General features: G+C 50.0%; 1 protein-coding gene across 8 annotated transcripts in view; it reads left to right on the top strand.

Annotated features, from left to right (window-relative positions):
• VWA5B1 (von Willebrand factor A domain containing 5B1) overlaps positions 1 to 25,791 on the top strand; it is a 68,574-nt gene extending 42,783 nt beyond the window's left edge. For 2 of the 8 annotated variants that reach the window (XM_054540434.2, XM_054540416.1), the window contains 10 exons: positions 2,418 to 2,601; positions 3,756 to 3,946; positions 8,547 to 8,724; positions 9,194 to 9,508; positions 11,638 to 11,775; positions 14,404 to 14,517; positions 16,306 to 16,380; positions 17,009 to 17,078; positions 18,214 to 18,331; positions 19,920 to 25,473. In XM_054540434.2, coding sequence (XP_054396409.1) covers positions 2,418 to 2,601; positions 3,756 to 3,946; positions 8,547 to 8,724; positions 9,194 to 9,508; positions 11,638 to 11,775; positions 14,404 to 14,517; positions 16,306 to 16,380; positions 17,009 to 17,078; positions 18,214 to 18,331; positions 19,920 to 20,426 — 1,890 coding nt within the window. In that variant the 3' untranslated portion in view covers positions 20,427 to 25,473. Of the gene's footprint in view, positions 1 to 2,417; positions 2,602 to 3,755; positions 3,947 to 8,546; positions 8,725 to 9,193; positions 9,509 to 11,637; positions 11,776 to 14,403; positions 14,518 to 14,750; positions 14,900 to 16,305; positions 16,381 to 17,008; positions 17,079 to 18,213; positions 18,332 to 19,919 lie in introns of those variants that run through there. The other 6 variants (XM_054540450.2, XM_054540457.1, XM_024257559.2 and 3 more) reach the window with 5 other exon arrangements.
• The last annotated feature ends 522 nt before the right edge of the window (positions 25,792 to 26,313 follow it).

Below are 26,313 nucleotides of genomic sequence, written 5' to 3'. Positions count from 1 at the left end.
GCCCAGAGAAATTGGGCAGGTGTGGAATGAATGAAACGGACTTGGTGTAAAAATAAAAGGGGCCAATGCTGTGATGGATAGCAGTTACCACTGAGCTCACAGTTGGAAAGGCAATAGGGAGTGGTGAAGAATATGGCAAACTGGATGGCACACGCCCTGTCTAAACTGGGCAGCCCCTACGCAGCCCTAACAAAGTGTCATCATGCAGAAATGTGAGCCCTATGTTAAACGTGTGTCGCATTTTTCAGGAGAAATTGGAACTTTATGTGAAAGCTCCAGATTTTTTAATGTTATGAAATGTTTTCAGAACTGTGATCAGGTTAATGGTTAATGTGTTATGGAAAATGGAGTGTTCGGCTGCAGAGAGAAAATGCTAAACAAAATGCTGGCTAAGTCCTTGCGGCCTTTCTGGGAGGTCTAGAAAGCACCAGTTCATCAACAGGCCCTCCCACTAGAAGGGACTGGACGCAGTCATCAAATTCATTCTCCTTTGCTTACTCAATACTGGCAACGTTTGCCCTGCTACTGGTAGGGATAAAGAGGACTTTCACATATTGTTGGTGTAAATATAACTTGCCACAGCCCTCCTGGGAAGCAACCTAGAAATAACTAATAAAATTAGAGATAGGCCGGGCACGATGGCTCACGCCTATAATCCCAGCACTTTGGGAGGCTGAGGCAGGTGGATCACCTGAGGTCAAGAGTTCGAGACCAGCCTGGCCAACATGGTGAAACCCCATCTCTACTCAAAATACAAAAATTAGCCAGGCGTGGCGTCAGGCACCTGCAACCCCAGCTACTCAGGAGGCTGAGGCAGGAGAATCACTTGAACCTGGGAGACAGAGGTTGCAGTGAGCCAAGATCATGCCACTGCACTCCAGCCTGGGGGACAGGGTGAGACTCTGTCTCCAAGAAAAAAAAATCAGAGATACATAAACCTTTCAACCCAGAAATCCTTCTCCTAGGAGTCTAGCCCATAAAAATAAAAGTGACGTAATGGATTTATGTCCAAGGATTTATTGTAGTATTTTTTATGGTGACAAAAATAAATGGCCACAAACTGAATGCTTAACAACAAGGAGTGGTAAAATATTGTGCAGTCAAATGCTCAAAAGAATGGTTGAGGCCAGGCATGGTGGCTCACACCTGTAATCCCAGCACTTTGGGAGGCCAAGGTAGGTGCCTGGCTTGAGGCCAGGAGTTCAAGACCAGCCTGGGCAACCTAGTGAGACCACTTCTCTACAAAATATAAAAACTAAAAAATTAGCCAGATGTGGTGGCATATGCTTGTAGTCCCAACTACTCTGGAAGCTGAGGCGGGAGGATTGCTCAAGCCCAGGAGTTGGAGGCTGCAGTGAACTGATGATGCCACTGCACTCCAGCCTATGTGCAATGTGGAGACCCTATCTCTAAACAAACAAACAGAAAATAATAGTTGAAATGCAGAATTTCCAAAATGTTTTAAGTGCAAAATTCAAGATACTGATAAGTGTGAGCAGTATAGCAAAGTTTTTATGAAACAAAACATGACCCCCAACACCTGATGTGTTATTTATACATAGAGGTGACCCTTGAACAATGTGGAAGTTAGGGATACCGACCCCCCATGCGGTCAAAATTTCACATATGACATTTGACTCTCTAAAAGCTTAACTACTAATAGCCTACTGTTGGCTGGAGGCTTTACTGATAACATAAACAGTCAATTAACACATATTTTGTGGGTCATATGTATTATTGGGTCATATGTATTATATGCTGTATTCTTACAATAAAGTATGCTAGAGAAAATAAAATGTTTTTGAGAAAATCATAAGGAAGAGAAAATACATTTACTATTCATTAAGTGGAAGTAGATCATCATAAAGGTCTTCGTCGTCATTGTCTTGACATTGAGTGGCAAAGGTGGAGGGGTTGGTCTTGCTGTCTCAGAGGTGATAGAAGGGAATAAATGGAGGAGGTGGAAGGAGAGGCAAGAGAAGCCGACACTCAGTATAACTTTTATTGAAAAGAATCTGCATATAAATGGACCCACACAGTTAAAGCTTGTGTTGATCAAGGGTGAACTGTATGTTTATATCGGGGAGAATGGAATGGAAGGAACAGATGGTTTATTTTGTTAATTTCGGTTACCTATTTGGAGACAGGAGTGGCATTTAGACTTACATTAAAAAAAATTTAATTAGGTCAATAATTAAAAACATAAACAACCTAAGTGTTATGAAACGATAATTCCATTCACTATCTCTTGAATAGAAGTTTGTCTCAATTCCCTAAGCAAACACAAAGCTTTCCTACTGAGCTGTTTCTTCAGAGATGAAAACCCCACCACCTCTGCTCACACCCCTTGTTCCCTGCAGAAGTCCCTCCTGACACCTAGCCTCACTCCTAGCCCTCTTTTCTGTTTCTCCCTCCAGGACAAGAGGCACCGGTACAGCATGCTGCACTCTCAGGAGTCTGGCAGCTCTGTCTTCTACCACTCTCAGGATGAGGGACCCGGACCAGAAGGTGGAGACTGTGCCAAGCACTCGGGGGCACCCTTCATCCTAGGGCAGGCCAAAAATGCCCGGCTAGTCAGCGGAGACTCCACCACCAAGCAAGGTTGGTCTGCGGCTCTACTGATTGCTGCCTTACATTGAGCACTTACTATGTGCTAAGCACTTGGTAAAAACCACCTCATTGAATAGTTAGCAGTTGCAGAGGTGGTTACTGTTATACCCAGTTTACAGATGAGGAAATTGAGACTTGGAGAATTTGAGCAACTTGGCTAAGCTCATAGAGCAATAGGTAGAGTACAAACAGTCTGGATCTATCTGACTCCAAAGCCTCGTTATGATGTTAGTTTCCATTCAAAGGGTACTTATCGATTCCTTACTAAGGTTAGGGGCTGAGAGCAACGTGGGAAGCAAAGATGACTCAGATACGTCCCCTGCCCTTCTGGAGCTTTCCACATAGTGAGAGATACATCTGGCACTAACTGATAGAAAGCAGAGTGACAGGGTGCCAGGGACCCCTAGAAAATTTAACAAACTATGGGAATCCCAGGAGAAATGAGCACATATGCTAGAGGATATCCACAAAGACTTCACAAGGGGACTGCTTCTTAGAGGTGGGAAGGGAGAGGATGTTCCAGGCAGCAGAAATTGCCTGAGCAGCAATGTGGAGAGCGTGACACTTAGAAAGCACACACACAATTGGCTTCTGATCTAGTGTGTTTGACCCACTTTGTACCTTTTATTTTATTTTTTATTTTTGAGGCAGAGTCTCGCTCTGTCACCCAGGCTGGAGTGCAGTGGCATGATCTCGGTTCACTGCAAACTCCACCTTCTGGATTCAAGCAATTCTCATGCCTCAGCCTCCCGAATAGCTGGGACTACAGGCGCATACTACCATGCCTGGCTAATTTTCTTATTTTTTGTAGAGACGGGGTTTCGCCATGTTGCCCAGGCTGTTCTGGAACTCCTGGCCTCAAATGATCCACCCACCTCGGCTTCCCACAGAGCTGGGATGACAGGCGTGAGCCACCACACCCAGCCACATTGTACTTTTTAAAAGAAGCAGCAGGGAGAGTAGCTGGGAAGCTAGACTAGGGCCAGATCCGGAGAGGCTTTGGATGCCAGGGGAGGCACCTGCACATATTTCAGTAGGCCAGAGGTGGAGAACGTGAGGAGCTGCCAAACAAGAAAGGGGGATGCAAGCCCCACTCTTTCCCTGCTGTCCCACTCTGATGGTTCCCCATCACTATCCCTGTCCAGATCTGAACCTCTCTCAGCGACGGAGGGCATACAGCACCAACCAGATCACCAATCACAAGCCCCTCCCAAGAGCCACCACGGCAAGTGACCCCATGCCAGCTGCCAAGAGATACCCACTGCGGAAAGCCAGGCTGCAGGACCTCACCAACCAGACCAGCCTGGATGTCCAGCGGTGGCAGATTGATTTGCAGGTACCCAAGCAGGACAGGTTAGGGAGGAGCTGGGGAAGGCGACAGGTAGGGGAGAGCTGTGCCCCCTGCTTCAACCACAGGATGTGGCCATCCACAACTTACACTGCCAAGTGAGTCACTCCCTCTTTCCTTCCCTAGGCCTTCATCTGCCTTACCTCCGAGGACACCTTTCAAATCAGGACACCCACCAGTCGATAAGCTCACTCATTCCCTGCACACACACTGCCCAGTTGGCAAGGAACATTTGCATGTGCTCTTTCATTTGACTTTACAGCACCCCTGGGGGAGGAGAGAGTTTAGGGGCCCACCTTGGCTCAGTACAGATGTGGAAATTGAGAGCCAGAGAGGTTGGGCACTTATCCAAGGTCACACAGCCAGTCAGAGGATTGCAACCTGTCTGACCTTTGAAGGACCCCCTGCCTTCAAAGCCTTTTATTCCCCCTCATTAGACTGCACCTCTTACAAATTCCAGGGGATATACATTTACCCAGGGCAGAGAGGTTTTTTTGTTTATTTGTTTGTTTGTTTGTTTGTTGAGACAGAGTCTCGCTCTGTTGCCCGGGCTGGAGTGCAGTGGTGCCATCTCAGCTCACTGCAACCTCCACCTCCTGGGTTCAAGCAATTCTCATGCCTCAGCCTCCCAAGTAGCTGGGATTACAGGCGTGTGCCACCACGCCTGGCTAACTTTTGTATTTTATTTACTTATTTATTTATTTATTTTTGAGATGGAGTTTTGCTCTTGTTGCCCAGGCTGGAGTGCAATGGCACAGTCTCGGCTCACTGCAACCTCTGCCTCCTGGGTTCAAGCGATTCTCCTGCCTCGGCCTCCTGAGTAGCTGAAATTACAGGCACGTACCGCTATGCCTGGCTAATTTTTGTATTTTTAGTAGAGACAGGGTTTCACCATGTTGGCCAGGCTGGTCTCAAACTCCTGGCCTCAGGTGATCCACCTGCCTCAAACTCCCAAAGTTTGAGGATTACAAGTGTGGGCCACCACACCTGGCCTGATTTTTGTATTTTTAGTAGAGACAGGGTTTTGCCATATTGCCCAGGCTGGTCTTGAACTCCTGGGCTCAAGCAATCTGCCTGCCTCGGCCTCCCAAAGGTCTGGGATTACAGAAGTGAGCCACCGTGCCTGGCAGCAGAGAGAATTTGAGAGTTAGAGAGCCACAGCTAGGCCAGGGTTTCTCAGCCTCAGCACCATGGACACGATAATTTTATATTTGGGGGCAATTCTGTGCACTGTAGAATGTTTGGCAGCATCCCTTGGCCTCTGCCCACTAGAGGCCAGGAACAAATATCATCCCCAATCATGACAACCAAAAATGTCTGCAGACACTGCCAAATGTTCCCTGGGGAGCTAAATCACCTGGCTGAGCACCATTGTCCTAAACCAAATTGTGGTTTAATCCATTTTATTCAGAATGGGCTTGGCCGGGCACGGTGGCTCATGCCTGTAATCTCAGCACTTTAGGAGGCCAAGGCAGGCAGATCGTGTGAGCCCAGGAGTTCCAGACCAGTCTGGGCAACATGGCAAAATCCTGTCTCTACAAAAAATACAAAAATTAGCCGGGTGTGGTGGCACATGCCTGTAATTCCAGCTATTCGGGAGGCTGAGGCAGGAGAATCACTTGAGCCCAGGAGGCAGAGGTTGCAGTGAGCTGGGATGATGCCACTGCACTCCAGCCTGGGAGACAGAGAGAGATCCTGTCTCAAACAACACATAAAACAAACAAACAAAAGAATGGGCTTTATGTAGATTTGTCCTTGTAAGGCTGTGGTTCCATAAAAGCAGACTTTTCACTCTCCCTATATGCCCCCTCCCACTTCCAACCACCACCCCCATCCCTCCCTGCCTCCACTTACACATAAGCCCACTCTCTAAGGGTAGGGACACTGCCATCTTATCCCTGAGGGCCCTTCTCTGTGCTTATTGAGGGACCACTTGATGCAATCAGAAGGCAACTGGCCCTGCAGTCTGGCTGACTCTGCTCCTCAAACATGTCACTCCACTCTCTGAGCCCCAGCTGCCTCATCTACAAAATGGGGAGAATAGCTTAGGCACATGATTGAGCTGCCATCCATCAAAAGATATTTATTGAGAGCCAACTCTAAGTGGAGGACTCTTCCAGGCATTGGCTGATAAAAGATGCAGTGCCTGGCCCAGCACCTGGCACCCAGCAGGCATCCTTTGCTGGCAGGTCTATTTGGTGAGAGCTCTGGACAGGCTGGTTCCCCTTTACTTCTTTCCTGCGTGCTCCCTAGCTCTTCAGACCCATCTCTGCTCATCTCTCATCCCCTCCTGCCTGGCTTCTTCCCCAACCTGATTCCCCCTTATGCATGCACACGCAACACACTTATATGTGTGCGTACACACACACACACACTCCATGCACCCTCTGGCTGGATGAAGGCCTGGATCTTAGACTCATCTGTTGCCATGGAAACCTTACCAGCTTCAGTTGCTCTCTGTGACCCAGTATGGTGTTGATGGATGGGGGAATCCTAGTGTTTGATTGGGCAAGGAGCAGAGGGTAGGGATCCCCTGGGACTTAGCAGCCCTGGCTGGGGTCATCCTGGGAGTGACCAGTCCCCTCCTTCTCCCACATCCTTGTACCATTCCTAGGACCTCTGGCTTAGAAAGACAGAAAGGCAGCCCCCATTTAATGGGGAAGCACAGTCCCCCTCCTAATAAATACTTGATGGGGTGGAAAAGCCCCCATGGTTAACTGTTGGCCTAAAAAATTGTTACACCTGGTAAGTGTCTTTTCGCTCTCATCCCCTCCCCCTACCAGGGGATGTATATGGTCCCAGAGGCTTAAAATTCATTTCTAATTAATTTAATATTCTTCAATTACAAAAGTAATACATACTCAGTGTTTGCAATAAAAACCCTCAAACAATTCAGTCAGGTATAAAGTACAAATAAAAGGCCCCCTGCCCTATTCCCAGACCCACTTGGTTTTGAGTGTTTCCTTCTAGAAATATTAATACTACACACACAAACACATACATACACTACACACATATGTATTTTTAATAATCACATATATAAACTGCTCTCCAACTTACTTTTCAAATGTCTTTTTAATTCACTTTTTAAATAAATAATAGTCCACGGTATTTATTTAAAAGTGAATTTAATTACCCTTTTTGGTGAACAGTTCTATGAGATTTGACAAACGTATATGGTCATGTAATCATCGCCACAATGAGGATACAGGACAATCACAATTTACTTTTTTAAAATAAGTTTTATCTTGGACGTCTTTTCACTTTGGCATGAAGACGTCTCATGGACGTCTTTTCACTTTCTACTTCTTTATTTTCATTGTGTGACGTTCCATTGCATGGGATATACCAGAACTTATTTGCCAACCCCTACTGTTGCCAACCCCGACTGATTTGGATAGTTTCCAGATTTTTACATTTACAAACAATACTGCAACAAATATACAGTACTTGCACATCGTTATTTGCACTCTTGTGTATTTCCACAAGATCGAATTCCTGAAAGAGGAATTACCAAACCAAAGGGGCTTGTGCATTTTGATTGATAGCACATTGCTAGATTGTTCTCCCACAGCTGTGTACCCATTTACATTAGCACTGACAGTCCATGAGAGACTGTCTTTCCATTGACCACAGGGGTGCCATCAAACATTTAAATATTTGCCAATCTGCAAAATGGAAAAAAATTATAAACTTGTTTTAATTTACATTGTTCAAATTTTTCATGAGGCTGAGCATTTTTTCATGGGTTTATTGGATACTTTTGCTATAAACAGCCTGCAAATGCCCTTAACACATTATTGTATTAAGTTTGTCTTTTATCCCCAGCGATTTATAAAAGCTTCTTGAAAATGATCTTTTTCTTAACTATTGCAAATGTATTTCTCCATTTATCCCTTGCCTTTTGATATCTGTTTGTACCAGCACAAGAATAGATAGATTAAATCAACAAAACAGAACAGAAAGTCCATAAATAAAACCAAATGTGCATGAAAGCTTTGTTGGGATAGAGGTAGGAAACTGATTAAACTGCAGGGATTCAAATGGAAAAACTGCATTCAATAAATTGTGAGATTCTTACCATTTGGAAAATCAAGAAAAATCTGATTCCTTTCTCCTTACTCCAAAATAAATTTCATGTAAATCAAAGACTTAAACACACAAACAAACAAAAATGAAATCCCAAAAATTCTAGAATATTTTTTGAGTGAGAAAGACCTTTTAAGTATGACATATGGGAAGACATAAGGAAAAAAGGTTGATAATTTTAACCATACACACAGAAAAGTTTAAATTTTATGGCAAAGAAAAAAAGTGGGTTTAGAATTATCCATGGTGCATGATTTTCCATGGTTTGGAATTATGATTGATGTTTCTCATGGATAATGGAGACTGGGTCATGCGTCCCTGAGTACTGGAGGGGCAGTGCCCAGGAGGAGCTGCTGTGCCCCAGGAAAGAGCTGGTGGGGTGGGGGTGGGGGAGCAGAAGGAAGGAGGGTCCAGCCACCAGGAGCTCTTCCTCCTCCTTCTCCTCCTCCTCCTCCTCCTCGTCCTCCTCCTCTTTCTCTTTCTCCTCTTCCATCTCTAGCCCTTGCTGAACAGTGGTCAGGACCTGAACCAGGGCCCCAAACTCCGTGGCCCAGGGGCCCGAAGGCCCTCTCTGCTGCCCCAAGGCTGCCAGCCCTTCCTGCCCTGGGGCCAGGAGACCCAGGCCTGGAGCCCTGTGAGAGAGCGGACTTCTGACAGCCGAAGCCCCGGAGATCTGGGTAAGTGACCACAGGGTCCAGGACCTGACTGGAGACAGGGAGGAATCACTGGCTGTGGTTCAACTTCAGATGACAGGCCCAGAGGGCAGATGCCTGGGTCTGTCCCCTTGGGGTCTGCTGCGGCTCACCCCTCTCTGAGGACCTCACCAATCCCACGCTTCCCAGTCACCTTGGTTCTTGGGTGGCCTCTGAGGCTGCAGCTCCATTCTCTGTGCCCCTGTCCCACCCCATCCTATCTGGCCCCCTCAGGCACTGGCTTCCTGGGAGGCGGATCTGTCCTCCCTTGGGGACAAGCCCATGCCTCCGCAGCTGTCCTAGGAAAGCAGTTGGAGTTGCCTGTTCCCTGGGGAGATGGAGTGGGCTGTACTTGCTTAGAAGTGTCTGCTCCCTGGGGAGGAATGATGTCCCCTGGGAGTTGGCCGTCTGTCCCCCAGGTTAGCGCTTGGCCCACTTGTCCCTCTGCCCGCAGAGCCGTCCCACCACCCCTCTGCCTTCGAAACAGAGACGTCCTCGGACTGGGAGCCCCCAGCCGAGTCCCAGGAGCGAACCAGTCCCAGCAGGCCCGCCACCCCGGGCCCGGTGCTGGGCAAGGCCCTGGTCAAAGGCCTGCACGACAGCCAACGCCTGCAGTGGGAGGTGAGCTTCGAACTGGGGCCCCCTGGACCGGAGAGGGGCGGCGCGCGGGATGCCGACCTATGGAGCGAGACCTTCCACCACCTGGCGGCCCGCGCCATCATCCGCGACTTCGAGCAGCTGGCGGAGCGCAAGGGCGAGATCGAGCAGGGTGAGCGCCGCGGACCTGCGCCCCTCCCGCGGACCTGCGCCCCTCCCGCGGACCTGCGCCCCTCCCGCGGACCTGCTCCCCTCCCGCGGACGGCCTCCGGAGGACCGCCCCCCTCCACAGCCGTTCCCCCTTCCCCACCCGCCCCCGGTGATCCTCCCAGCCCCGCGTGGTCCGCCCACCTCCTTCCCCGGTCCTGCCCCAACCCCTCTCTACAGTCCCGCCCTATTCCCCGCCCACTCTCCCTGTGACCCGCCCACCTCTTTCCCCGCTCCGGGCCCCACTCTCGCCCCATCCCCTCATTACAGCTGTGCCTAGTGCCCCGCACACGCCCCTCCCCCCCACTATGGCCCGCCCACCCCGCCACTCCCCGCCATAGCCCGTCCCCACCTCCATGGTCAGCCCACCTCCTTCCCTGACCCGGCCCCCACCCTGTGCCTGTCCACTTCCCCCAGGACCCGCCCTGCTCTCTCCCGTCGGCCTCCAGGACCCGCCCCCTTCTCACAGCCCCGCCCACTGCCCGCCCACTCGCCTCTCCGGCCTCCATGCTCCGCCCCCTCCCCATTCTGCTCAGTGCCTGGGCTCATTCCCTACCCCTGCTCCAGGATCAGCCCTTCATCTCTGGCTTCAGTCCCCTTCATCTCCCCACAGCCCCGCCACGGCTCACTGTTCCTCCACTCCACCTCACACCGCAGACTTCAGGTGACTCCCCTCATTCCCAATCGCCCTTCCCCTCACACCCGCCCACCCACCAACACAAGCACAGCCCAGGGCTCCATTCCATTCCCGCCAAGATCCACCCTCTTCCCTCTGCCTCCGAGTAAGTGGTCCTGTCTCCCAGCCCTGGGCTCTTCCACCCCCATCCAGTGACCCGTCCTCTTCTCTCCTGCCTCATTTCTCTCTCCTAGGGGCGCCCCATTTCCCAGTGCTTCTCCCCTGCAGCGGCCCCTGTAGGGCTCCAGAGACAGAAAAATGGCGACAGCCCACACCTTCCTCCAAGTCCCCCAGTCCAGGGGCTCCACGCACTCATTCATCACGCCATTATTTACTGTGGATCTGCTGGGGACCAGGCTCCCACTGGGCCCGGTAAACCAGCTGAACAGCCCAGTGAAAAAGCAGTCTCCATCCCTTCCTTACCCATGAGTGCTTGACAAACTAGCAGGGAAGCCAGCATTAATCAAATCATTACACAAATAATTAATTGAGTGCATTTGTCCTAAGTGCTATTAAGAAAAAAGACAGGGATCCAAGAGATTGTGTAACAGGGACAGTGGGGGAGCTAATTTAGTCCAGGAATTGGGGCAGACTTTACTGAGAAAGTGACTGGTGGGATCTTGATGGAACACACTTGGAGAATATAAATATAAATAGAGAACGGTTATATCATTTCTTTGTCGTGGGTTTTGCTTTATTTCTATAATAATATTATTTTGTTTATATTTTACTTGTATTTTTGTACTGTACATGTTACTTTTTTTCTTCCCGTGAGCTCCTCACCTTACAGCTTACGAAGCACTCTTCTACCCTCTCTCTCCTTGGGTCCTCGCACAGCCTTCTGGAGGCTGCAAGCACAGAGACTGCTCACCTGTTCAAAGGAAAGGGATTGGGCTTTGGGGTCAGACCATCCTGAGTCCTGATCTCAGATCCGTTCCTAACTTGCTATGTGACCCTAAGCTCACCAGTCTCCTCTGATTTGCAATGTCCTCAGCAGTTAAATGGGTCAGATCAGTGGTCCCCACCCACCAGCCAGGGCACCTATGAAGTTTTACGGCAACGTTCCCATTAGACATCTGCAAAATTGAAGTACAAAATACAGACAACATAGTGGGATGGGTGTTTTTAAAAATAAAACTACAGTTATTTAAAGGAAGTAGCTGTCTTTTATTCTGAGACAATGTCTTACATTTTTACATTAAAATATCCTTTATTTTGTGAAATGATGACGTGAAATGATGGTGTTTTTTTTAAAAAATGCCTTTAGTTAGCAAGTTGGCAAGCCCTTGATTTTAAAGGCTTATTTAATCCCAAAGATGGGGACCACTTAGGTAGAGCTCCCTTTTTAGCTTCCAAAGCTTCTGTGTCAGGGAAGACTTTCTGAGTCCAAACAGTGACCCCAGTTTCTCCCTCCACAGGGTCCAACCGCCGCTACCAAGTGAGCGCCGTGCACACCAGCAAGGCCTGCAACATCATTAGCAAATACACAGCCTTCGTGCCTGTGGACATGAGCAAGAGCCGGTACCTACCCACCATGGTGGAGTACCCCAACTCTGGTAAGGCAGGCGAGCGGCCAGGGGCACTCCTGGGGGCCAAGCAGCCCTTGTGGACTGGGGGAGGGGGCTGAGATACAAAGGACCACAGACCAGCAGGGAGCGGGGTGAGACAGAGCCTAGAAGCAGAAAGGCCCCCAGTGGATGATTTGGCTGCTAGGGAGTGGGTGCCCCTGGGGCCTCATCCTACTGCTCTGCAGAGGCTGTTAAATCACCCCACTCCCTTTTCTCCACCAGATGAAAATGATTTTATTGTATTTCTTCAACTGGGACAATATTTGCTCATTATAGAAAATTCTAAACTATAGAAAGATATAAAATGTAAAAAATAACTGAGACCAACAGTCATCCAGGAGTGTATACTAGTCACTCACTTGGTGTGACCATCCTTCCAGACTTCTCTCTATGGATATCAGCATGTAGAGAAATCAAAAGACAGATCATTTTACATGAATTGCGTTATCCTAATATGTGCTATATTTTACAAAATATGAGCGTGGAAAGTGTCACTCCATGAAATGAATCTATATCATTTTAATAGCATATTCCTCTGCAGGGAGCTGTCATCCTCAGAATAGCCAATTAGTGTTCGAAAGCACTTTGTATATATTTTCAATCCTTTAATCCTCAAAACAGCTCTACAAAGTAGACGCTATTATTATCCCCATTTTATAGATGGAAAACAGAGGCAGAAGGAGCTAAGTTACTTTCCTGAGGTCACACAGCCATGATGGGCTGGAGCCAGGCTTTACATTTATTGACCTGGCTCTGGATTATGTATTTTCTTCCACTCCTTTCTACTGTCTCTGAAAATTTATTGCAATCTTTTAAAATCTATTTAGACCTTTAGTTTATTCCCCATTTGGTTATTGTAAATTATACTGCAAAAAACGTCTTTGTGCATCTTTCTGATTATCTCCTCAGGGTTAATTAATTCTCAGAAGTAGGATTGCAATGTCAAGGGGATGCCCATTTAAAATTGTGATGTATGTTACCAAACTGCCCCCTTACCGTCCCACAGGTTATTCAAATCTCCATCCTCTCCAACACTGAATATTGTTTATCTTTCTAAACTCTGCCAGTCTGATAGGTGAGAAGAGAATCTCTCTTTTGTCATTTTTTAATTTTGAGGTGCTTTTCATGTTTATGAACTATTTGTGCTTTTTTTGTTTCAAATTACATTTTCCTGTCCTTTATGGTCACCCCTCCCCTGCTTTTTATTAGCAGACGTCCAGAAAGAATTGTGTTTGGAAATAAAATATGCCCTTCCTAATTCCACCTGTCCCCCTTTTCTTATCTGTGGTACCAAAATGATCAACCCTCCTCAACTGCTATCATTTCAGGCAATGGAGTGGCCATTTAATCAGGCTGTTCGCTTATTCATGTTGCAAGGATGACCATCCCTCCCACTCATCTATGACCAGCCTGCTGGCATCTGTAGCCACAGCCTAGGAAGTTAGGGACCTGGCCCATATCTTAACCAAAGTCCCAAAGCCCCCTAAGATCTAGATCAGCACTTCCCCAAGTGTGTTCCAAGAAACTAGAACTCTAGTCTCATGTCCTATGAATAGCCATCCAGCATAAAAATAGAAAATACCAGATTAGGAAATACATTTAAGAACCACTGGATTAGATAAAGTTCAAAAGCTTTCTTTACTGCAGAACTTCTCAGAGTGTTTAGTATGTTAATATACATCAAGAGGCTCAGAGAATGGGCTACGGTATGCAGCTTCTCCAAAACTTGTTTCCCAACACAACTCTAATTTTTAAGGAAAAACTTACAGACTAGTGCTCTCTGAGAGTGGGGTTCCCTAAAGCATACTTTAGGGTGCTGTAACTTCTTTCTTCTTCTTTTTTTTTTCTTTGAGAGAGTCTTGCTCTGTTGCTCAGGTTAGAGTGCAGTGACACAATCACAGCTCACTGCAATCTCTAACTCTTGGGCTCAAGTGATCCTCTCACCTCAGCCTTCCAAGTAGGTGGGACTACAGGCATGCACTACCACACCCAGCTAATTTTTTAATTTTTTTTTTGTAGAGATAGGGCCTCGCTATGTTACCCAGGCTGGTCTTGAACTCCTGAGCTCAAGTGATCCTCCCATCTCAGCCTCCTGAAGTGCTAACATTACAGACATGAACCACCCTGCCCAGCCCAGGGTGCTGTAACTTCATCTCTTTTCCATCCACCCCCTCTTGGTGATGCCCTGGGATTTCAGGGGCCTGCCCTGTGGGAGGGGTACTTGGGACACGGATCTCTGAGACAGTAAACAGAGAGAAGAACAGAATGTTCCTGAAAAAACTGGCCTTTTAACTTCCTGGAAAACATTGTGGCTTCTTAAACATTCTCTCAGCAATAGTATCTACCCAGCAAGCTAGATATTATTATCCCCGTTTTCTAGATAAGGAGACTATGGCTCAGTGGGGTCTGCACCCATCCCACTGGAAAGAGATGGGGCTGGGGCTCAAACCTGGGTCTTTCTGACTCTAAAGCTTATGGTCTTACCCTGTACAACACCTTCCTGCCTTTGGATAATTGAAAGATTGAAGCCAGAATCATTCCTGTCAGCCCTGGGGGAGAGGCAAAGGACTGGCACATTTGTACCCAACCACCCGTTTCCCCTTGTCTTCCGCGAAGGAGCTGCCCTGCGTATGCTCAGCTCTCGGGCCCTGGCCCAGCAGTGGAGGGGCACCTCTTCTGGCTTTGGACGGCCGCAGACGATGCTTGGAGAAGATTCAGTACCAGGAAATGGTAAATTTCGGGCCCTAAGTAAGAGCCACCCTGGGCACTTTCGGAAGCCCGGGCCCCTGAGGTTACTGCGTCCTCATGTCCGAGGCCCTAGGACCACTCTCTGAGTCTGCACTGTGGGCTTAGGCAGGCCCAAGGCAAAGCCAGGCCTCCCAGGCTCTCTGAAGCCTAAGAGGGACAGAGAGGCTTGGTATGGCCGGAGCGCACCACCACTGACACAGCTCTCTCTTTGCCAGAGAGCGGCACCACCTCCCTGCCGGCACGTCTCCCCTTCTGAGGTCTGCTGACCCTGGTGCTGTTCCCTGCCTCCAGCCTCTGAGTCCTCCCAGGCACCAACTGCCAGGAAACCTAATAAACAAGGGAAAAAGCAAAGAGCGAAGAGGCAGTCCCATCTGTTTGGGTCCCACCATCTGTTTCTTTCAGGATTCCCAACAGCCTCCTTTGAGCCTTCACCTGGTTTCATTGTGCCTGCAGCTTGGCTCCTTGAAGAGCTGGGATTTGACCTTCTTGTAACCTTGCACTAGTTCCCAGGATGGCTTTAACCCTCTGTGTCCTGCATGGATGTTGTCTTTCTGTCTCCCTAAAGACAGCCTAACTGCTGCACTCGTCCTAACCCCTTTCTAGGTACCCTCACACGCACAGGGAGGATCTCCTGCCTTTTGCTGTGCAGGAGGAAGACATCAGAGGTCCCGCCTGGCCACTAGCCCAGCCACCCAGACCATAAGGATTTTTTTATTCCAGGTCCTAGAAAGTGCTCACAGACATTGATGGGTTTTAAAACAAAAACAAAAACAGAACACAGTGTGAGGGGGTGGAAACCCAGAGGAGCTCTTCAGAATCAAAGTGTTCTCTCAACTTCTTGGTCCCATTGGCCTCCAAAACCCAGGAGAACCAGCTCCACCCCTGAGCCAAGCTGAACTTCCAGTCTTCGGAAAATTGCTGGTCTATACCTTCCTTTCTCCAAAGCTTAGCTTTTGGTGGCCCATGGCGTCCATCAAAATCACAAATCCTTTATTTTATTTATTTATTTATTTATTTAGATGGAGTCTCACTCTGTCTCCCAGGCTGGAGTGCAGTGGCATGATCTCGGCTCACTGCAACCTCCACCTCCTGGGTTCAAGCGATTCTCCTGCCTCAGCCTCCCAAGTAGCTGAGACTACAGGCACCCGCCACCACGCCCTGCTAATTTTATATTTTTAGTAGAGTTGGGGTTTCACCATATTGGCCAGGCTGGTTGCGAACTCCTGACCTCAAATAGTTCAACACCTTGGCCTCCCAAAATGCTGGGATCACAGGCATAAGCCACCGCGCCTGGCTACAAATCCCTCCCTTGAAATTGTTCTCCGATTCATGCCCACATTCCTGACTTTTTTTTTTTTTTTTTTTTTTGAGACAGGGCCCGTAGTCCAGGGCTTTACTAAGCACTTAGCAATGGACTAAGCATTATCTGCGTATTATCTCATTTCATCTTTACAACACTGTGAGACAGATAATATTATCCCCAATTTGCAATCAAAATTTGTAAAGTAATTTTGCCAAGTCCCCACAGCTGGTCAGTGGTGGTGGTGGTGGTGGCGGGGGTCGGGATTTGAACCCAGGCCTGTCTAACCTTATGATGGGGCAACAGTTATATCTGTGAAAGATGAAGGCCCATCCGAGCAGGGGTGGAAACCCTAGCCTTGTTCCCCAACCCACCTGCAGACACCGTGAATTAGACCATCACTCTCCTGAGGGGATGGGAGGTGAGGAAGGGAGGGGAGAGGTCCAGCCTCACTGGCTCCTCTGTCCTAGACATGGAGGCAAGTCCTACTGCTCTGTTCAGTGAGGCCACGTCCCCTGGCCGCGAGAAGCACGGTGCTTCTGAAGGTGAGTGGGCAGGCGGCGCTGCCTCTTCATCAAGATGGTGACAGGGATTGGTCCTGGGGTCAGGAGAGTATCTTAGCACCGACAAAGCCCTCAGGGCTTCATGAAGTCCTCAAAGCAGCCCTCTGCACGGGGAATAGGATTATCCCCAATTGAAAGATGAGGAACAGGTGCAAGGAGGTGAAGTGACTTGCCCAAGGTCACAGAGCACGCTGGTGACAGAGCTGGGCCTGGATCGGGCCTCCCAGCTCCCTGCTGAGGGACCATTTTTGCCACTCCGCTCTGCCTAGAGTCCTCTAGCAACGTGCCAAGGAGGTCAACTCAGTGTCCCCATTTAGGAATGAGCAGGGCTGAGTGAAGCTGTCACTGCCCCACAAGTAACGTTCCAGAAGATCCCAGGGGCTGCCGGCCAAGGAATCTTAGAGGCCAGCTTTTTGCAGGCAGACATAATCTCATCCCACCCCACACCAACTGGAACAGAAGGAGCTCTGCAGCCTAATGGTTCACTCAAGTCCCTAGGAGCTTAGCTAAGCCCCTGCCCCTCTCTGGGCCTCTGTTCCCCCAGTTGGTCAGTGAGCAGTTGGACAGGGTCATCTTCGGGTCTCAACTCGGTCATTCTGTGGCTCTCCAGGTCCCCGGCGCAGCCTGGCCACAAATATTCTTTCTTCCGTGAAGGCCCCAGAGAATCTCTTTGGATCCAGGTAGGTGAGATTTCCAATAAAGGTACACTCTCCTGCCACCTATTTTCCTGGGGTGGTCCCTGGGGTTTTCCCTGACTTGGAAGGCCAAAGGCAGGTTCAGCCTGACATTTAGGCAGGTGTCGTAAAGAAGGCACTCCTGCCCAGAGCAATCACTGTCTGCCAGGTTTCACCCTACCTCAAATCCCCCACTTTACTTATCTCCCACACTTCCAAGATCTCTTTCCAAATGCAAATATGCATGGGAGGGCTGACATAAAACTCGTCTGACCACTGGACTGGACAAGAATATGATAGCAAAAGAGGGTCACAATTCAGGTGTAGTAGTTCACACCCGTAATCCCAGCACTTTGGGAGGCCGAGGCAGGAGGATCACTTGAGGCCAGGAGTTCGAGACCAGCCTGGGCAACACAGTGAGACCCTGTCTCTACAAAAAATTTAAAAATAGGCTGGGCGTGGTGGCTCACCCCTGTAATCCCAGCACTTTGGGAGGCCAAGATAGGCGGATCATAAGGTCAGGAGTTCGAGACCAGCCTGACCAACATGGTGAAACCCTGTCTCTACTAAAAATGCAAAAATTAGCCGGGAGTGGTCACACGCACCTGTAGTCCCATCTACTAGGGAGGCTGAGGCAGGAGAATCACTTAGACCTGGGAGGCAGAGGTTGCAGTGAACTGAGATTGCTCCACTGCACTCCAGCCTGGGCAACAGAGCAAGACTCCATCTCAAAAAAAATAAAAAATAAAAAATTAGCCAGACATGGGTGTGTGCCTGCAGTCCAGGAGACTGAGGTGGGAAGATCACTTGAGCCCAGGAGTTTGAGGCTGCAGTAAGCTACGACTGTGTCACTCCAGCCTAGGTGACACAGTGAGATCCTGTCTCAGAAACAAAACAAAACAATAAAAGAGGGTCATCAGGAGAACACTAACCTCTTCCTAGTCCCAGCTGCTGCTAACTCATTGAGTGACTTGGAGCAGTTGCTTCAAGCCCATGTTTCCAGGCTTCCGCTTCCTTAGCTATCAGATAAGGAGGCTGGAGGGAGCCATCTATTGCATCCCTTCTGACCCTGACTTTCAGGGGCTTCTGGGTGGGCACTGGAGGTTGGGATGCCCAGGACCACCTGACTTCACCTGCACAGGCTAAATCTCAACAAGTCCAGGCTACTGACACGAGCAGCCAAGGGCTTCCTGAGCAAGCCACTGATCAAAGCTATAGAGTCGACCTCCGGGAACCAGAGCTTCGACTACGTACCGCTGGTGAGTGCCCTGACCCCAGGTGTCAGTGTCCCTCCGCTCCACTCAGCAGCAGGGCCTTCCTGTGATCCCCCTGCCCACCTCTCCACTTCCTCAAAGAGAAGAAGGCTTTGGTCTTAGAGCTCAGATCCCCTGAGTTTTGAGGTTTCCTAGAGCTTCCCACCCAAGTAGTTAGCAGGGAGGGCAGAGGGAGGTTGCATGAATCTCCCCTGCCCAGAGGCCTAGGGATATTGCTAGAAGCCAGCACCAGCATCACGAAAATTCTTTGCAATCTGCTATCTTTGCCTTAAAAATTCGTGGGAATTTTGCATTCTACTCCACGCATCTATGTGTATCTGTTTTTCAGTACATAAAAATAAGCTTTGAAATGACTCACAAGTGAGTAAAATTAACATCCCGGGGACATGGACTGTGTTTAGCAACTGGGTCTGCAGACACCTCAGCATGCTGTAGCAGGGTGAGAGGCTCAGGTCTGGAGTGGGCTTCTCTGAATTAAGGAACAAGGGAGACTGGCCCTGCCACATCTGGGGCCCCTCAGGGCTTGGGAAACAGAGGATGCTCAAAGGAGGAGCACAGTTTGAGCATCACTGCATACCTCTTCTGTCCCTCCATACCCAAGTGCATAATATTCTGAATTTCCAAATATCCAGGGCAACTGAGCCCTAGGCATGTTTTCACTCAACAAGTATTTATTGAGTTAGGCCCAGTGCTAGACCCTGGAGAGACAACTTTGAACTAGACAAACATAGTTTCTGCACTTATGGTGCTAAGTGTCTAATAGGATTCAGACAAGGAACCAGGCAATTCTAGCCCTTGGGAGTAGCAATGGGAGAGGTCTGGTTTGGTTGGGGAGTACAGGGGGTGGACATCTAGCCCAGGCTTGAGATGTGGGGAGCAGACCCAAGCATGACTTCTTGGAGAAGGTCAAGGCTAAGCCAAGACTTGCAGGATGAGGAGATATGGCCAAAGGCCTCCAGAGGAGAGACAGAGCTTGGCAGCTGGAGAATGGAGTTGGAGAGGGTAAGAGTCAAGGATTAGGCGGTGCAGAGCTTTATTGATCATATTTTGGACTTAGTCTATGAGACACCGAAGTCGTCAAACTGAGCCTCCAAAAAGTGTGTGATCTATGCCTCGTAGAGATCCCTCTGTATGTAGGACAGATGGATTGGGGGTGGGGAGAGGGGAGGAAAGAGGAGGCAGGAATAACATGAGGAAGCACGTGATGGATTGCAGAGCGATTTAGAAAGTAGACCTGTTGAGACTCGGAAACTGATGGTTACACAGGGAGAAAGAGGAAGGTGAGCTGCTAGAGTTCCCTGCATGGCAGGAGACATTCCCAGTGGCTGAGGTGGGCCCACCCACCTAGGACAAGAGGCAACTATGGAGTGAAGATGTTGACTTGGGCTTGGAGAATGATCTGTTTGAAGTGTCTGCAGGATAAAGGATAGAGATGCTCAATTGACCTGGGTATCCTGAAAATCCCCCAGGCAGTCAGGGTGGGGTGGGCAACTTGGATCCAGACTTTTGCATGGCCTGGGGCTCCCTGGGCTAAAACATCTGAGGCCCACTGAAGGGCTTCCCCCACACACAGGTGTCTCTGCAGCTGGCCTCCGGAGCCTTCCTGCTCAACCAAGCCTTCTGTGAGGCCACGCACATCCCCATGGAGAAGCTCAAGTGGACGTCCCCCTTCAGCTGCCACCGAGTGTCGCTCACCACCCGCCCGTCTGAGTCCAAGACCCCGAGTCCCCAGCTGTGCACCAGCTCCCCGCCTAGGCACCCCTTCTGTGACAGCTTCTCCCTGGAGCCTCTGGCCAAGGGCAAGCTGAGCCTGGAGCCGAGGGCAGTGGTGGAGCACACTGGGAAGCTGTGGGCCACAGTGGTGGGGCTGGCATGGCTGGAGCACAGTTCGGCCTCCTACTTTACTGAGTGGGAGTTGGTGGCCGCCAAGGCCAACTCATGGCTGGAGCATCAGGAAGTACCTGAGGGCCGCACGCAGGGCACACTCAAGGCCGCTGCCCGCCAGCTGTTTGTGCTTCTGCGGCACTGGGATGAGAATCTCGAGTTCAATATGCTCTGCTATAACCCGAATTATGTGTAGTTGGGTGAGGGGGAGGCTAGGCGGAGGGAAGGGTAGGGAGGAGAGGAATGGGCAGGGCCATGTCGGCCTGGTTTCGGGGAGCTTTTGGAGCTGTAACCAATATATCAGTTACTAGAAAGAGCCCTGGACTGGCAGCCAGGAGGCCTGAGTTCAATCCCAACTTTGCTACCATCCAGCCATGCAACTTTAGGCAGGTCCCTGCCCCCCGTCTGGGCCTCAGTTTCTTCATCTATAAAATAAGAGGGCGAGATGAGGGAGGTGGAGTGGATCTCAAATGGTTCAATGGTTCCTTTCTGCCCATTCAGGCAGTCCCAGGCCGACCACTGCTGGGGCTGGGGAGGGAAGACGCAGTGGAAGCCGGAGCCCTCTCTGAAGGTAGACTGCATGGTCACGGAGTGGACACAGCAATGCCCACTCAAATAAAAGGGCAGATGAGAGAACCCAGTGACCGCAAGTAACCAGGCCTACAGGCTTGCATAGGCACATAGAGACTAGCAAGTCTGGTGCCTGTAGGACAGGCTCTTGTCTCCATAGTAACAGCCAAGGACCCCCCCTAAATCCCACTTAAAAGCCAATTGGAGAAGCATCCTTCTCAACGCTTTACAAAAGAGTCGCTCGGGGGCCTTTTGTTTTGGCTAGGAAGCTTCCTTAATACATACTAATATTGCCTTGCATATCATTAGTGGCTCCCTCACTAAAAAGAGGTGGTGGCAGGACCAGGGGAGACACCTTGTGAGTTGATGTGTTAGATTTAAGCAGCAGTCTGTGCAAAAATAGTCCTAAAAGAACAGACATGGTCACAGAAGTCAATGAAGACACCAGACAACACCTTACTTAATTTACACACTTTTAGGAATTGGGTAAAGCGAACTGCATCACTTGTACTGAGGCACAAGGGAGCCACCACCAAGTAGGTCACACCATGGGATCAGGGGGCCCTCTCGAGCCATGCCACGCTGTGGGAGAGAGGCACCATTTTGCAACAGAGAACATGCTTGGCTGCAGTGCCTTTGGGGATGGCGGCTCTGGCCAGGGGAGGCCTGATTTGTTTGGTGAAATGAATGAATTGACACTTCAGGCAGGATCCCCTAGGGGCTTCCTGCCCTCAAGCCCACTGTGTGATGCCTACATGGGAACTGGAGTGCTGTGGCCTCAGATACCCTAATGGCTGGCCTTGAGCTGCCCAGTCTCCTCTGCCCCACTGACTCCCCTGGAGGTGGGTCTAGACCTCACCAAGGAACCCCACCAGCTTGGGACTTCAGGCTGAATCTATCCACCCTAGAAGCCCCCTCCTTCAAGGCCTTAATCTCTCCTGATCAAATTCCTGTCCCAGCCTTGGAGTGAAGCTCCACAGACTTCCCTCGTGGGAAGGCCTTGAGAGCTTAGCTTATCAAACCAAGACGTGGGTTCCTGTGGGCTCTGGCACAAGCCCCGGCCTCAGGAAGACTCGAGGGGTGTGCAGCCTCCAGCAGGGGCTGGAGTCAGGGAGGAGGCTCCAGCAGAACGCCCACCGGGCACAAGGGGAGAAAAAGCAGCCCCAACATGATATGGTGCCCTGCCCCCCATCCCCACCCCTCCATCTATGCCACAAGTCTCCCACGAGGGATTCTCACAGCCCTTTTGAATACTTAAGATAAAATCCCACTGCTGCCTCGTGGACCGGCTCTGCTTCAGACTTACCCTCTGGGGAGGAACCTAGGCAGGCAGGCCTGGACACTGCGGCCATCACAACCCCAGGTGGGGCAGGATGCCAATCTGGGGTGTTGGCTCAAAGTCAGTGCCACCAAGGCGGGTAAGAGCTTTGGGTTGTCTTGCTCCAGGCTTCCAGGAGATGTGAGCAGAGCTTTGTCATCTCCCTGTACACTCCCCATCCCCTGCCAAAAACACTTCTTTAGCTATGCAGGCAGCAGCCTCAGCTTCAGGGTAAGGGTGGCCGGGGGTGGCATCTACTTCCTGGACCACAAGTAATGGAAAAAAATGCCAAGTTTTGAGTCAGAACGCCCAGACTCAGGTCTCAGCCTAGTACTAGTTTGGGCAAGTGGTTTCTCCTCCTAGGTGCCCTGGAGCTGGGGCTTTCTCCTGCTCTGACAGTCCCAGACTCTCTGCCTCTGAGATGTTTCCCTCTTCATGAACATGAATTTGCTCAAGTTCTCTGTGTGACCTTGAACAAGTGGCGTGTGTGTTCTGGGCCTCTTTCCTCCTCTACATAACCAGGCTGAACTGGGCTGTCCAGCATCTCCCCGCCCCACCAGATAAGTCTGATTCTGGGTCTCCAGGCCTCAGCGTGGACAATGGCCAGGGCTCGAGGTGAACCGGTCTCTGCCAGCATAGAACTAGTGCTACAAGATGCCTAACAGGAGCAACCAAGAAATCCAGCAAGGTGGTGGGCACGCCACCCACTTCTCTAGGAAAGTTCCTCAGACTCTGCTCCCGCACCAGCCACTGGAGCTCTGCAACATGTTTGACGCCCAAGAAAACTGCTGATCTCTGCAACCCTGGCTCCCCTGCCCAGCCCCAAAGGTGCAGAAGAACAAGTCTTCATTGGTTGCGAATAACCCAAGAGCTATGGGGGCAGGTCTGGACAAGAGACATTTTTAAAGAACTTCAGTGGTATTAAGATGACATGCAGCCTCAAAAATGTGCTACCAGGACTGCTAGGCAGAGGACCTAGGGGACTCGCTTTAAGGAAAAGATAAGAACCTTCGGTAATTAGTACATGCATTGAAACTAACAGAGTTCTAAAGGTTCTCAAGCAGGGAACACATTGCCCCTGTAATCTCATTTACTTTGGGTTAATCTGGTTTAACTTGTTAAACCAGCCCTTGCTTTCTAGGTCATACAAAGGAATATTTATGCCCTGCACTGTCTAAAGAAAGGGCTAATGCCACCATATGACAAAGCCCAGCCTCCCAGCTGCCCTCAGTGGGAAAAACACTGAGCTGAGAGTTGAGGAACCCAAGCATGGGTCCCAACTCCACCACCAGTGTGCTGTGTGACTTCTGGCAAATTACTTGCTTTCTCTGAACCCCTGTTTTATCTTTTGTGGAATGACGAGGGTTCACAAGATCAGCATTTCCAACCCTGTTCTTCACTCAGACGAGACGTGAATAAGCAACCTATGAGAAACTGTGCTATGGGCAAAGATGTTGAGGAAGCAGTAGGAAGATAAACTTCTTTAGGTTAGGACAACCTGACCTGTTAATATGTTACTGTGCATTGTCAGGCTCCGAGCAGGTGACCCAGTAGCAGCTCTTCTCTGGTTATTAGGTCAGAAAATGCTGGTCTAGATCTCCCTCAGGGCTCCTGGGGCACTGGCATTCAGAAAGCCTTTACTGGGTGCCTACTGTATGCCAGGCATGGCATACTGGGGTACCAAAGTGAACATACGAGGTGCTGTCCTTGTCCTTTTTGGAGCTTGGCAAGGAGCATTTGAAGAGTGTCTGTTTCATGAATCATTTTCCCACTCCCTGGTTCTCTAGGTGGGTTTGTCTTCACTGGCCCTAGAATGGTCCTGCCACCTGTGGGTGTGGCCTGGTATTAGCACTACCTAGGCACCCTTTGCGCTAACGGCCAGCCCCCTGAGCTTTCAGACAATCGTTTATGGTATGGGTCCAGATGACCACAATAGCACATGGTATTGCACAGCCAGAGGGGAGTTCGTGCTGGGGGTCCCCTTGTTTAGGTGGAGCAGGAATGTCCCTGCAACAGAGTGTCCCGAGGGCCCAACCTCCTGCCACACGCAGATGCAGAACCCTGTCTCTGAGGCCCCTCAGCTCGAGACCAACTCCAGATGCCAAGATAATTGGGCCCCATCCTTTGGCAGACTTACACTGGACTTGTCCATAAGCGGCCTCGGTTTCCAGCCGGCACCCATGTTTCCCCAGCCAGTCCCTTCTCTGCGGGCAAAATGAATGGCATCCCCTGGCCTTCACTGACCTGAGCTGCCACTCACTGCCACTTGCTGTGGCTGATGAATGGACTAGCTGCTTCCAAGACTAGATTCTGGTGGGCTTTCACCTGCTCTTCAGAGACATGAAAACAAGGGTTCCTCCTTCTCCCTTCCAGCTGGTTCACCAGGAACAGCTGTCAAAAAAGGTTTCTGGAAGTTTCCTCTAGATCCTGACTTGCCCTCTGTTAATCCCTACCCTTATTTGAGGCCATGCTACTGTTCCCCTTCTCTCTTCCTTGGCAGGGACTCCCCATGAGAGGGAAGGAGGAAAGGGGTCTCCCCCATCTGTGTACAGTCTGCCCCCCACCCTGCGATTGCCTGCCCCATTGACCTGCCTGGCTGGATCCTGCGTGACACCCCAGCACCTGTCATTCAGGGGTCCAAATGCCCAAATGCACATCTCTCTATGTGCCCATTATAACATCTCTAAGTGGTCCCTAGATTTAAATGCATTCCGTACTTTTAGTGCCCTGGGAAAGGAGAGGGAAGGGTACTGCCACCCCAGGAATGGGGCACGTGCTCATTGCCTTGGCACCTGGAAGATTTTTTTCTCACCAATCTAGCAGAGACTAGAGAAGTCAACAGAAAAAAGATGGACACATTCTTCAGCTGTAACATAGCATGCTCTGCAAAGCCAGTGTAAAAATAACCGGGGCAGGGGTGTGTGTGGCATTTTGCAGCTGGGTAATCTGATCCACAGAGATCTGTCCAAGGTCAGGGGCTTGGCAGCAGCTCCTGGACACGCCTACAGCTCCCAACCGTGGACCTCTCTGCCCCGTGTGTCCAGCCCTGCTCCCAGCCCGTTGACTTTAGCCTCTCAACAGCACTGCCTCCCCGGGTTACCCAAATGAGGTGGGATTTTTCTCCTGTTCATGCTGCAAATCTCCTTGGCTCAGGGCCAGCCGTCTTCAGCTTGCAGTCGCGTCCCAACGCAAAGCGCCTCATCTCAATGCCGCTGACTGTGGTGACACATGTGGTATAGTTTCACTACCTGCCCAGGTGGCTTTGGTTCAGGTGGCATGGCTGGTGCTTGTCCCCGTCAGAGCCTCAAGTGCCTACAATATGCTACCCGTGCCCTCACCTGCTCATCTGTAATGTCCCCACAGTGCCTGTGACACGTTCTTCTTCTTGGGATATGCATCACCTGCTTGCCTGGTAGCCACTTACATAGATGTCATGGAAGTCCTGGATGTCAGCCGTCTAATGTCCACTAATACTCAGCAAATCCTACCCTGGGGCTGTGTGTGTCTGTTCTCAAAGAAATGGCTTCTTTGTACATGGTGGCTACTGTTATCTAGGCTTTGAGCTGATAAAAATTGTTGAACCTGATAATATGACAAAGTTATACTTGTGTCTCATCTTTTGTTCTCAAAGCCAAGGATACCTTGCTTTTAAACTAGCAGTTTGGTGATCTGTTTGCCTCACTTCATGTGTCACATCTGTCTTCGTTCGGGTTCCCCATAAGGTGACTAATTGTTGCAGTGTGCCGGGGACTGAGGAAGGTTACCAGGATGTGAGACTTTCAGTTTTAAAACTGGCACAGTTCCAGTCAACCTGGAAAAAGTTGGTCACAGCAGTTCCTCCAAAAGCAGAGCCTGAGACAAGGATTCAGTGCAAATAGTTTATTTGGGTGATTCCAGAAAATACCCTTAAGGAAATGTGGAAGTGAAATAGGAACGCAAAGAACACCAATAAAGGGAAGGTTACCAAGGAGATTACTGCTACAGGTGTGGACCCTCGCCCCACTGGTAACTCTGGGAGTCAGAGTAGATGCACACTCCAAAGCTCACAGTGAAGGAACGAGATGCGTGTACACCAGCTCCACTCAGCCCTTGGGGAGGGCCACTCTGGAGGATTCATTCCTTGGTGCTTCTGGTCTAGCACAGGTGCACCTGCTGAGCAGGCTCCTGCAGCCCTCGAGAAAGCCATCAGGCAAAG

Source organism: Pongo abelii, chromosome 1 (genome assembly GCF_028885655.2).
Source record: "Pongo abelii isolate AG06213 chromosome 1, NHGRI_mPonAbe1-v2.0_pri, whole genome shotgun sequence".
NCBI classification, from domain to species: Eukaryota; Metazoa; Chordata; class Mammalia; order Primates; family Hominidae; genus Pongo; species Pongo abelii.
This window is presented reverse-complemented; position numbering and strand designations above follow the sequence as displayed.